This window comes from Gracilinanus agilis, chromosome 3, assembly GCF_016433145.1.
Source record: "Gracilinanus agilis isolate LMUSP501 chromosome 3, AgileGrace, whole genome shotgun sequence".
NCBI lineage: Eukaryota > Metazoa > Chordata > Mammalia > Didelphimorphia > Didelphidae > Gracilinanus > Gracilinanus agilis.
This window is the reverse complement of record NC_058132.1, coordinates 66,843,415-66,856,472: the sequence shown is the minus strand read 5'-3', so window position 1 is coordinate 66,856,472 and position 13,058 is coordinate 66,843,415. Positions and strand designations below refer to the sequence as shown.

The window sequence follows — 13,058 nt, the reverse complement described above, 5'->3', positions numbered from 1 at the left end:
GAAGAGCATCCTTTCAGAGCCTTGGTTTGGGGGGAAATGCACAAAAAACAAGGGGGAGTAGAAAACATAAAATGCACCAATTTGATAGCATAAAAGTAAAAATCTATCAATGAAAATTATATAACTAGAATAAAAAGGAACACTGACAATTGGGAGAGAATCCCTTTATGTCAATTTTCCCTTTTAAAATTGTGATATCCAAGATACTGTCTATGCCAGTGATGTCACTACTAAATGTATACTCAACTAGGTCAAAAAGAGATGGAAAGACACCATAATCACCAAAACACTCGTAACCATATGTTCTGTAGAAACAAAAAAACTGGAAATGAAATAAATAGGTGTCCACTGACTAGGGAATGGCAAAACAAGTTATAATATATAAGCATAATGAAATATCAGTAATAGAATTTGAGAGATATAAGGAACCTCAATGGCCATCTAGTCCAACAACTGATGTACTGGCAATGGACTTGGAGTCATAAAGCCCAAAGTTTGCATCCTGCTTCAGACACTTACTAGATGTGTGTCCCATGTCAATTACTGAACTTCTCTGTGCATCAATTTTTTTATCTGTAAAAGGAAGGGATGAAGCTTCCAAATTTATAATAAAATTTGTGTTACAAATCTGAAATCTCTACCATACCATTCCTGACAATCATCCAGCCCCTGCTTAAAGACCTACAATTAAGGGAGCCTATTACCTCCTGAAGGAGGCATTACAATTCTAGATAGTTGTAAATGTGAAGCTTTCCCTCAATAGCAAGCCTAAATTTGTCTCTTTCCATCTATTGCTCCTGGTTCTCCTACATGTGATATTAACAAGTCAGAAAAAAATTGAAAATAAGGAATTCTGGGATAACTGGGAAGACTTTTATGAACCAATATAGTGAACCAATAATTACCACAATAGAAAAATGACACTAAAACATACAAAAATTCTCATCCATACAATGATCCATTTGGGATTCTACATGATAAGCATATTCCCCTGTTTCTTGGTCAAGAAGTAGCAGACTATGGGTGAAACTGAGAAACATATACAACATGGTCAGTGTGGTGTCGTCTTTGCTACAAGGTACATGAGTTGGAGTAGGAGACAGTGTTCCTGGGGAGTGACCACAAATTTTTATTAAAGCCTCAATAAAGTTTAAAAAATGAGTAATTATGAGAAAATTCACTCATTGCAACATCTTGGATAGTCCCCTTTTACCTCCTTTTCCAGCATACAATAATAATTGCTATACTCTTTTAGATGGATAGGAGGAAAGTTAAGTCTGGAAAAGAAGCTAATAAGGCAATAGTGGATATTAAACACTAATGAAAACTAAAAAGAAATATAAATATCCATCACTTAAGACAAGTGAAAAACTGGGAGAAAAGAAATTTTAAAAGAAAGGTAACCAAAATCTACATGATAATCACATACTGGAGGAATCCAACATATAGAGGAGGGATAGAAAGGTTAAGTATAATTAAGGATACTCATAGAAATGTGAAATAACTGTTCCCTTCCAAATTGATTATGACTGTAAGTTTAAAATTACACACAAAATGAAAACTTCAGCCTATTTCTTTGAGTGACTTGAATTTCTCAATCCATGCTTCAAATGATTCCTTTCATATTTTTAAAAATTTCAATTAATAAGAATTTATATTCTCTCCCTCCCACCTCTAAATCCCAATCTCAACTGAACAACAACAAAACCACAAGAAACCTGAATAGTGAAACAAAACAAATTCCTATTGTAGCCATGTCAAAAAATGTATGTAGCAACCTGAATACTGAGTTCACTGCTCTGTCAGGACATGAGTAACATTATCTACTCATGATTAGTCATTACAATAATGAGAGAATGTAAATCTCTAAAAGCTATTTCTTTTACAGTGTTATTACTGCACAAATTGTTCAACTAGTTCTGCTAGCTGTACTCTGAATCAGCTCATACTAACTAAGCTTCCTGAGCTTCTCTGAAACTATTCCTTTCATCATTCAGATGGCACAACAATATTTCATTATATTCGTGTCATTATTTTAACCTATTCAGTCATTCTACAACTAATGGGCAATCTCTCTTAGTTTGTGATTCTTCGCCACTATGAGGAATTAGATTAAGGGTTTGACTAAATATGTGAGAATTCTAAAATAATCTTGTAGTCACCAATTTAAAATATTATAGCTCAAGTCAAAATGACTTAATATCTTTTATTTACAAAAAGGGTGGAAAGAGTGAAAGTAGAGAAATAAAAAAGAGAGAAAACGTCTACCCTATCACACTAAATATTGCTTCGGTGCTTGGCTCAGCCCAGCAGGGCTTGTTAACCCTTTGGTCAGAGGACCCAGAGTTACACCCACACAGCCTCCTCTAAGAAGGGAAAGTCTCTCCAAAACTAACCTCTGTCCAGACACCAGGAAAGGAAGGCAAGCTACTCACTCACCCAAGAGGCAGTTCAAGAGTCAAGGTCCCAAGTTGAAGCCGAGGTCCAAGTTGTAGCTCCAAACCACAGTCCTAGTTCAAGATCCTCCAAGCTCCGGATTTAGGACAAAGAGGACTACCCTGAAGACTATCTCCAGAAGACTGCTTGCAGAAGACTCTCCCCTAGCCGAAGAAGTTCAGGGCTTTTACAGTGACTTCTTATCCCTTCCCATCGTCTCAGGAGCCAATCATAGCTTCCAAATTGCATAGCACTGCCCAGGGGGGTCAGTGTCTGTGGGATCCATTTCTCATCTCTGCAGGTGTTAACACTTATCATAGGCCTCTGAAGGTGTCAACTTTTATCATAGGATTCACAAGTCTCTAAGTGAGTTATTACCCATTTTAGCAAATGACTTGCCAACACTTTTACTTAGTGTTAGGAAGGGGTGCTTTGAGTTCTGGAGTTATCACTCATTTTAGCAAGTCACTTACAAATTCTCTTACTTCTTCAAGTAACTTGTGAATTCTCTTACTTGAAGGCTAACAAAGTTTTAACTCAAAGTAGACAAAGGACTTTTTTTTTTTTAGGCAATGGGGGTCACTTGCCCAGGGTCACACAGCTGGGAAGTATCTGAGGTCAAATTTGAACCTAGGATATCCCTGTCTCTAGGCCTGGCTCTCAATCCACTGAGCTATCCAGCTGCCCAAAAGTAGACAAAGGGAATAAAGAATTCCCTTTTGCACCACCACAATAAGAGTTGCTAATTAATCTTTTTGTATATATGGTCCTTCCCCTCTTCTTCTGCTCTCTTGAGCATAGACCTAGTAATGATTGTTCTTGCCCATTATAACTTCCACAGCTCTCCAGTTGTTATAAATCATCACTTATGAAAGAATGAGGGACAAACAACAAATGGAATCAAGTTTTCAGCAAAAAGTCTTGGAGTTACTTTTATTTGTTCTAGTCAATCTTAATTCAAATGAGACAAATAAATGCAGTTCTGATTTTTTAAAATACTCCACAAAAAAAAATTACTTTTAAAGTATCTGGATCAATTTCTTTGGCTACAGTTCTATAAATCTATCCCTAAAGTAAAGCCTGCCCTCTAGTGTTGGAACTAATGAGTAAGTCGACTTACCAAGACAAGGTTGTTGTCACAGGTGTGCTTGATGGTTTTAGTAGTCTTGTCCCCCTTTTAGGACACCAATTTTGCCAAGGCTTGAAGGGCCTTATAAGAATTCTAGGTCTTTTTATTTCTTTGCTTTTTTTTTCCCTCCAAAAATAGTTACTCTTTCAAGGTGAAACAAAAGCTATTTTTCTTTCTAGTTCCTTAGTAATCATACTGAGAATAAGATACTCCCTTTATCATTTGGGACTAGGAAGTTTTTGTTTTCACACTAATTTCCTTTTTAAAATAGGAAGTACTTTTCCACATCAACAGAATCTCATCATTCTCAGAAACATCCTACACTCCAGAAATATGTCAGGAAAATCCAGAAAGAAAGCAACCCTTTTTTATATTTGCATTCACTTACTTCTATCTACAACCAACAGAATTAAAGTGGCAACAAACAGATAACAGCATAGGTAGCTAAAAGAGTCAATCATCCAATTCATTCCACTTTGACAAGCAATGTGAAGCATCTACTGTGAGCAAGGCACTCTCTTAGATCCAAAAACCAAAATGAAAAGCAATTCTTAAGGATCTTCTTTTATACTGAAGACAGAGGACAAGAGGCAAAAAGGAAAAACTCAAGGTGAATGATCATTATATGTTTAGGATTGCTTTTGAAAAATATCACAGAAATTGCAGCTTCTAGGCAGTCCCTTGTGTGAAGATAAGGATTAACTCTCCCTTTGACTATATTTAGCTAATCAAATCAAGAACTTAAAATAAGTTTGACATTAAGTAAGAGTTTGCAAGTCACTAGCTAGAGTAGATGACAACTTCAAAGGCCACTGCCCCGCCTCTGGGCAGTGCTAGGCAAATTGAAAGACTACAATTGGTTCCTGTAAAGTAGAGAAGGGACAGGAAGTGATATGGGAAAAGGACTATCCAAGAAACTTCTCCTTTGGAGTTCATCTTTGGAGACTGCATCAGTGAGCTGAACTGAAGGAGGAGACTCTTTCCCTGGACCCTGTGTCGGCTTGCTAGGTGAGTAGCTGGCATTCTTTTCCTGGCTTCTGGAGAGACTGGTTCTAGAGAGGCCTCCCTTTCCTGGAGGAGGCTACGTTGGTGGAACCCCTGCTGAAGACACCACTGGGACTCCTGGTTTAAGAGACTACCATGTGGAGATCAGGACTTGAGAGCCTTTGCTGGGTAGTGAGCTGGACTTCTTTGGACAGAAATTATAGGGTATCTAGATAGGCAATACTTTCTATTTCCTACATTTCTCTCTTTTACTGTATCTTTATTAAACTAAATTGTTAAGAGTGGCTAACAGACTTGTAACTTAAGAGTTAACTTTCTAAATTGGCAACCACAATATTACTTTAGAACTTTCATATTTAGCATAAAAATTTAAATTTAAATTCTTACACTTGGGTTGCCTCTTTTCTCTGATGGGCGGTTGGAGGGCTCAGAATTCTCTAAGTAACTTTTCTTTTCCTCTCAATGGCTTTCCTCTTATATACGTCCTACTTTTTCAGTTTTCTCTGAGTTGTCTTTTCTCATTAGATTGTAAGCTCTTTAGGGCTGGGACTGTCTTTCTTTTTCCTATTTGTATCCCCAGCACTTAACACAGTGCCTGGCACATAGCAACTGCTTAATAAATGTTGAGTTTCTAACCCAATAATACTATAGATGAGGACATCCAGTGACTAAGATACAATATTTAAATTCCTTTTACTCATGATTTATGGCATGTTGCTTCTAGGGTCTGTTTCAAATGGTTTCACATTTCAGCCTTTCAAAAAGCATCTACAATTTCATACTGAAGATGACAAACTTCAATTTTTCATCAAGGAGGCAGCTAAAGAGAGAGAGTAGTTGATAACTGATAGCAAAATGCAGGAGAGACTCACCAAATGTATCTTCCATGCCACCACTAACCAGCTTTGAAGGGAAGGGACAAGAGGGACTGCTATAGTTCCTAAAACAAAACAAAAACATTATTATAATAAGTAGTCTTAAATTTTTTAAACTACTACCATTTACATTTAAAACTAGATGAGAAGGGGCAGCTGGGTAGCTCAGTGGAGTGAGAGTCAGGCCTAGAGACAGGAGGTCCTAGGTTCAAACCCAGCCTCAGCCACTTCCCAGCTGTGTGACCCTGGGCAAGTCACTTGACCCCCATTGCCCACCCTTACCAATCTTCCACCTATGAGACAATACACCGAAGTACAAGGGTTTAAAAAAAAAAAAACTAGATGAGAATGTAGTCACCCAAAAAGAAGAATACCACAACCCTTATTTATTAACAGTGATTATTGCTTAAATTGGAAACACAATTCCTTTCCTAAGTCATCCTAATTCCTGGGCTATATACAGGATGTCATAAAAATCTTAGTGTAATAAAAGCTTCAAGAGCTTAATAACTTTAATAACTTAAAAATGCAGGAAGACTTTTGAGACACCCTATATACAAAACATCTAGTCTGTTTACAATCTTATTCTCAAAAGCCATAGCCCTGGTTGAAACTTCCCTCCTCTTACCATTCTTCTGCCTTGGAAATGATACCTAGTATTGATTATAAGACACAAGGTTTATTTGTTTGTTTTTTGGAGAGTTTTTATTCTCCTTTTTAATGAACTAAAGGTTCAACGACTCATTCTAACTCAAGAAAAAAACCTGCATGAACAAGAATGTGTTTGGGGATAGGGATTGTTTAGAAGGTATTGTCAAGCATCATTGTGCTCATTTGAAACAAATACCAGCATAACCCAGGCCTCTCCTGTTTCTTCCTAATAGCAGCAGGAGTGTTTTCCTAGTCCCTGACATAAAGGTCAACCAAAGCTGGAGTCAACAGGAATCTGTAGTTAGGCAGACACATAGCTTTGTTCCATCTTACCAGGAGTTATCATTGGAAAAACAAAAAGCACCTTTACTATTGCCATACAATCATTTTATCCTCCTTAAAACTGAGTACTCCTAATGCTTCTCTTAAGAAAGTCATAATTCAAAGATGAAAGAACAGATACAGAGACCCATCTGATTTCTACCAAATTACCTCCAAAAAGCAATGATATATAATGCCTCAAAATGAATTCTAAAGGGGCAGCTGGGTAGCTCAATGGAGTGAGAGTCAGGCCTAGAGACAGGAGGTCCTAGGTTCAAACCCGGCCTCAGCCACTTCCCAGCTGTGTGACCCTGGGCAAGTCACTTGACCCCCATTGCCCACCCTTACCAATCTTCTACCTATGAGACAATACACCGAAGTACAAGGGTTAAAAAAAAATGAATTCTAAAGCAGCATAACTCACAAAAGGACAAAGTAAAGAAATTTCTCAGCCCAAAACAACTTAGAAGGTCAGCAGAGGGATCTAGTGAACTGGGGTAGAGATGGAGCACAGCACAAGGCTACCAGAGCTTTAAGACTCAGAAAGTAAAGGGGGGCAGCGTGGGGTTGGACAATTATTCAGAAGGAGATTACAGGGGTCCCTTCGCTGGCTCTGGGTGCTAGACTCTTGTCGCATTGCTTACATGCAGATTCAGATGTCTCAGGGTGAGGAGGAACACTGGCATACACCAGTGCTTACAGCCACAGGGAATACACATCATACCCCCTTGGAAGAACTGAAAGCAGAAAGATCCCCAATGCCCACAAAGAATCTGAAGCCTGGAACAATGTTCCCTTCACCAAGGTTACAGAGCCCAACTTCAATATTTTTTTAAAGTTAAAAGACAAGAAAAAGGCAGGAAAATGAACAAACAACAAAAAAAGAAATTCAACTCAAAAAGTTATTTCAGTGACAGGATAGACTCAAACTTGAAAGAAGACAACAAAGTCAATACCGCTGTATCCAAAGTCTCTGTGAAAAATATGAATGGCTCTCATGCCCCAGAAAAATTAGTGGAGCTCTAAAAGAACTTTAAAAATCAAATGAGAGGTAGAAGAAAAATTGGGAAGAAATGAGGACAAAGGAAAATCTTTTTTAAAAAGTCAACAGCTTGATAAAGGAGGCACAAAAAAAATTACTTAAGAAATTAATATCTAAAAAAACAAACAAACAGAATAGGCCAATTGGTAAAAGAGGCACAAAAATCCAAAGAAGAGAACTCTTTAGAAAGCAGAATTGACCAAATGGGGAAAAAAATACACAAAAAATGCACTAAAGAGAAAATTTACTTCTTGAAAGACCGAATTGGCCCTTTGGAAAAAATGGTACAAAAAAATTCACTGAGGAAAAGAATTCTTTACAAAGTAGAATTGGTCAAGAAAAAGGAAGCATAAAAGGCCACTCAAGAAAATCATGCCTTAAAAAATTAGAACTGGGCAAGTGGAAGCTAATGACTCTAGAAGACATCAAGAAACAACCAACCAGGGGGCAGCTGGGTGGCACAGTGGATGAGAGCCAGACCTAGAGATAGGAGGTCCTAGGTTCAAATCTAGTCTTAGATACTTCCCAGCTGTGTGACCCTGGGCAAGTCACTTATCCCCCACTGCCTAGCCCTTACCACTCTTCTGCCTTAGAACCAATACACAGTAATGATTCTAAGAAAGAAACAACCAACCAAATGAAAAAATAGAAGAAAATGAGAAATATCTCATGGGAATAACAAGTGTCATGGAAAATAAATCCAGGAGAGTTAATTTAAGAATTATTGGACTACCTGAAAATCATAATTTAAAAAAAAGCTTAAACATCATCTTTCAAGAAATCATCAAGAAAAACTGCTCTAATATTCTAGAACCTGAGGACAAAATCCACCAATAACCTCCTGAAAGTGATCCCAAAAGGATAACTCCCAGGAATATTCTGACTAAATTCTAAATCTCCCAGGTCAAGGAGAAAATATTACAAACAAACAAAAAGAAATAATTCGAATATCATGAAACCAAAGTCAGGATAAGACTTAGCAGTTTCTACATTAAAGGACTGGAGGGCCTGGAATATGATATTCCAGAAGGCAAAGGAGCTAGGATTTCAACCAAGAATCACTTACTCAACAAAACTAGGCATAATCCTTTAGGGGGAAAAAGGGTATTCAATGAAATAGAAGACTTTTAAATATTCCTGATGAAAAGATTGGAACTGAAAGGAAAATTTGACTTTCAAATACAAAATTCAAGAGAATTATAAAAGGTTAAACAGAAAAGAGAAATCAAAAGACATTTAATAAAGTTAAACTGTATATATTCCTACATGGGGAGATGATTCTCATAAGGCCAAAAAATTCTGTCTTTATTAGGACAGTTAGAAGGGGTATATACATAGAGGTGAGGGTGTGAGTTGAATATAATGAGATAATATAACAAATTAAATTAAAAGGGGCAGCTGGGTGGCTCAGTGGATTGAGAGCCAGGCCCAGAGAAGGGAGGTCCCGGGTTCAAATATGGCCTCAGACACTTCCTAGCTGGGTGACCCTGGGCAAGTCACTTGACCCCCATTGCCTAGCCCTTACCACTCTTCTAGGGGGCAGCTGGGTAGCTCAGTGGAGTGAGAGCCAGGCCCAGAGAAGGGAGGTCCCGGGTTCAAATATGGCCTCAGCCACTTCCCAGCTGTGTGATCCTGGACAAGTCACTTGACCCCCATTGCCCAACCGTACCAATCTTCCACCTATGAGACAATACACCGAAGTACAAGGGTTTAAAACAAAACAAAACAAAACAAATTAAATTAAGACATGAGAAAGAGGAATGCATTGGGAAGGGGAAGGGAAAAATAGAATGGGGTAAATTATTGCAAATAAGAGGTATGAAAGATCAATATAGTGGTGGGGAAGTGGGGAGGAGAGCATATGAACTTTAACTCTCATCAGAATTGACTCAATGAGGGAAGAACATACACAATCAATTGGGTATAGAAAGCTATCTTTATCCTACATGAAAGTGGGAAGGGAAGAGGATAAGAGAGAATGGTAGGGCTGATAGAAAAGAGGGCAAACTGGGGAAGGTGGACATCAGAAACTAAACAGGGGTAAATAGGCTAGAAAATATTACATAATAATCATAATGGTACAAAAACTTCATAAATCTCTAATAAAAGCCTAATTTCTCAAATACATAGAGAAATGAGTTGAATATATAAAAATACAAGTCATTCCCCAATTGATTAAGTGGTCAAAGATATGAACAGGTAAGTTTTCTAAGTAATTAAAAATCTATAGACTTGCAAAAAAATGCTCTAGATCAGTGATGGGCAAACTACAGCTTGCAGGCCAGATGCGGCCCCCTGAAATGTTCTATCCCCATGACATTATTCCTAATCTGACGAATAAAATGAGTAAGATACAATACAATGAAACTTTGAAAGAGTTGCCTTAGACTGACAGATAAGCATTTCTTTTCCTTTGGCCCCCTCTTTAAAAAGTTTGCCCATCACTGCTCAAGATCACTATTATTTCAAGAAATGCAAATTAAAGTAAGTCTGAGGCTGCTATCAGAATGGCTATTATGATAGAAAATGAAAATAACAAAACTTAGAGGGGATATGGGAATGCTGGAACACAAATGCATTGTAGGGGGAGTTGTGAAATCATCTAAGAGAACAATCTGGACTTGTCCAAACAAAACAGTACATACCTTTTGACCCTGCAATACCATTGCTAGGTTTATATCTCAAAGAGATTAAAAAAGAAAAAGGGGAAGGACTTATATATACAAAAAAGACTTAAAACAGTTCTTTTTAAGGAGGCAAACATTTGGAAAGTGAAGGGATATCCATCAACTGGGGAATGGCAGAGTAAGTTATAGTATACGATTGGATTGGATTGTAATGGAATACTATCATGCTATAAGAAATGACAAGCAGGAGGAATGCAGAAAAACCTGGAAAGACTTGCACAAAGTGAAGCAGAGTGAAATAAGCAAGAACCAGGAGAACAATGACAGGAATACTTTACAATGAACAACTGTGAATAATAGCTCTTCTCAATAATAACAATGACTCAAAACTATCCCAAAGGACTTAGGATAAAAAATGCCATCGACTTTAATTGAAAAAGAACTAAGTCTGAATCCAGACCAAAGCTAACTTTTTTCACTTTCTTAATATTTTTTTTCTGTTTGAGTTTCCTTCCACAAAATGATTAACATGGGAAAATGTTTTACATGATTTCACATGTAAAATCTATATTAGATTAATTACCAACTGGGGGGGTTAGCATTTGAGGGGGAGGGAGGGAAGGAGGGATAGAACTGTAACTCAATGGTTTTTGAAAAATGTTGGAACTGTTTTTACATATAATGGGAGAGAGTTTAATTTAAAAAATTAAAAATAATAAATGAAGGAGAAAAAAGTCACGATTCAACCAACTTAGAATGTCTTCTTTATACGGTCCCAACAAAGCAATCAATTTACCTCCAACTACGTCCTTTCCTTTGAACTGCAAAATTATTTTAAAGCATAGGCTTGGGGGCAGCAAGGTGGATCAGTGGTTTGAGAGTCAGGCCCAGAGATGGGAGGTCCTGGGTTCAAATCTGGCCTCAGACACTTCCCAGCTGTGTGACCCTGGGTAAGTCACTTAACCCCCGTTGCCTAGTCCTTACTATTCTTCTGCCTTGGAACCAACAGACAGAATTGATTGTTAATTTGTGGTTTTCAAAATCAATTTGTGGGACATGTAGGAAAACCACTGCACTAGGATAAAACCCTCTGAACTTCTGTCATCTTCCTCCTTCATTTTTGCCAGTCTGACAAATAAGAGGTAGAACCTCAACTTTGTCTTAATGTTCATTTCTCTAATTATTAGTGATTAGTTGTGTTGATATCTTTTGATTTCTTCATTTGAAAAATACCTATTCCTATCCTTTGACCTTTTATCTACTGGGAAATGGCTTTTTAGATGTATAAATCTGAATCAGTTCCTAATATATTTTATATATAAAACCATTATCAGAGAACCTTGCTACAAAGGGTTTTCCCCCCAAATTTCATCACATTCTTTCCTATCTTAATCTCCTTCAAGTTATTTTCCTCCTTCCTACAACCCTTCTCAGAGTTCACCACTAATACTGCTAGAAACACTTCTGCATATGTGGAACTTCTCTGTAACTGACCTCCTTAGACTATATATCCCACAGTGGGATTGTGAGGTCAAAGAATATTTGGATCAGTTTCCTCATCAGTAAAATGAAGATAACAATAGCAGCTTGTTGCTATGAATATCAGAGTTGTTATGAACATCAAATGAGAAAATATTTGTAAAGCATTCTGCAAATCTGAAAGTGCTATATAAATGCTATGCTATCATTATGATCATCAACCACACTACATTCCTGATTGCAAGTCTTGGGTCTTTCAGCTTCTCCACGGGGTACTTGATCCTCCTAATTTTCCAGTACATTTTCTTCATAGGATTTTTAAAATGCAGAGGGCCTCGAACAAGTAACGAAACATGGGAATAATAAAGGAGGAAGGCAAAGGTGAAAGCATATGTTGTTGTTCAGTCATTTTCAATTGTGTCTGATTCTTTTTGCCCTCATTTGAGTTTTTTTCGCAGAGATACTAGAGATTTCTTTCTCCAGCTCATTTTACAGATGACGAAACTGAGGCAAACAGAGTTATATGACTTGCCCAGGGTCACAAAACTAGTAATAGTCTGAGGGCAGATTTGAACTCAGGAAGATGAATCTTCCTGACAGCAAGTCTGGCCCTTTATCCACTTCACACCTAGCTGCTCCAAAGCATAAATCCTAATTAATAGTCATCTGAAAAACTAACCCTGTCACCTTGATTAACAAAAACATTTGAGTGTACTCTACTGTAACATACACCATTTTATAAATTATTTATCGCAGCCTATATTCTGAAAGTGATGTCATCCATTTCTAAAAGCAGAATCCAACCACCTGGAAAAAATTCTAAACCTTCATGTCACAGCGCACAGACAATAAAGAATCATGTTGCCAGCAGCAAATATATACTTTGACAATCAATGTTTGACAAAGTTATGAACACTTAAGAGTCTGTCACAATGACAATATCAAGAGAATCAACTTACCTTCTCCTCAATGGTTATGATCTATGGAAAAGATCATGCAATCAAATGTCAAGACACATGAATACTCTTCTGAAAATTTCTGAAAAAAAAACTCTTCATAAAAACTTCTGAAAATACTGACAACTGCTCTTATTTCCTTTGGAAGCACAAAGATAGGTGTTATATATAGTGGGCAGACAAAAGAATGATAAGAAACAAACTGTTATATTTGGTTATATACTGGTTACTTTCGATTACATGCTTTTTTTCTTCATTTTAAAAGATGGTTGCTCTATTAGGAAAAAATAGTGATACATTCATAAATGAAAGTGAAATAAAGTTTAATTTCAAAACCAACAAAGGATTATGAGTTAGAAAGCCTAGTTTCTGGATCTAATTCTATTCCTCACTAGCTATGAGAACCCAAATTTACACTCCCATTGCAAATATCATACTTTAAGATATAAGAAATTCATCACCTCTTGCTTAGATTACTATGACAGCCTCAAATTAGTCTTCCTCCCTTCCTCCACAAACCATCCTGCTTATGACTAC

The 13,058-nt window shown here is 37.2% G+C and overlaps 1 protein-coding gene across 2 annotated transcripts in view; it reads right to left on the bottom strand.

Moving 5' to 3' along the window:
• Window positions 1-13,058, bottom strand: part of PHACTR4 (phosphatase and actin regulator 4) — a 117,964-nt gene that overhangs the window by 83,697 nt on the left and 21,209 nt on the right. The window contains exon 2 of one of the 2 annotated variants that reach the window (XM_044667945.1): window positions 5,443-5,510. The exons of the other annotated variant lie outside the window; for it this stretch is intronic. Within the exon in view, the coding sequence (XP_044523880.1) occupies window positions 5,443-5,458 (16 nt within the window). The 5' untranslated portion in view covers window positions 5,459-5,510. The remainder of the gene's footprint in view (window positions 1-5,442; window positions 5,511-13,058) is intronic. 2 annotated transcript variants of the gene reach the window in all.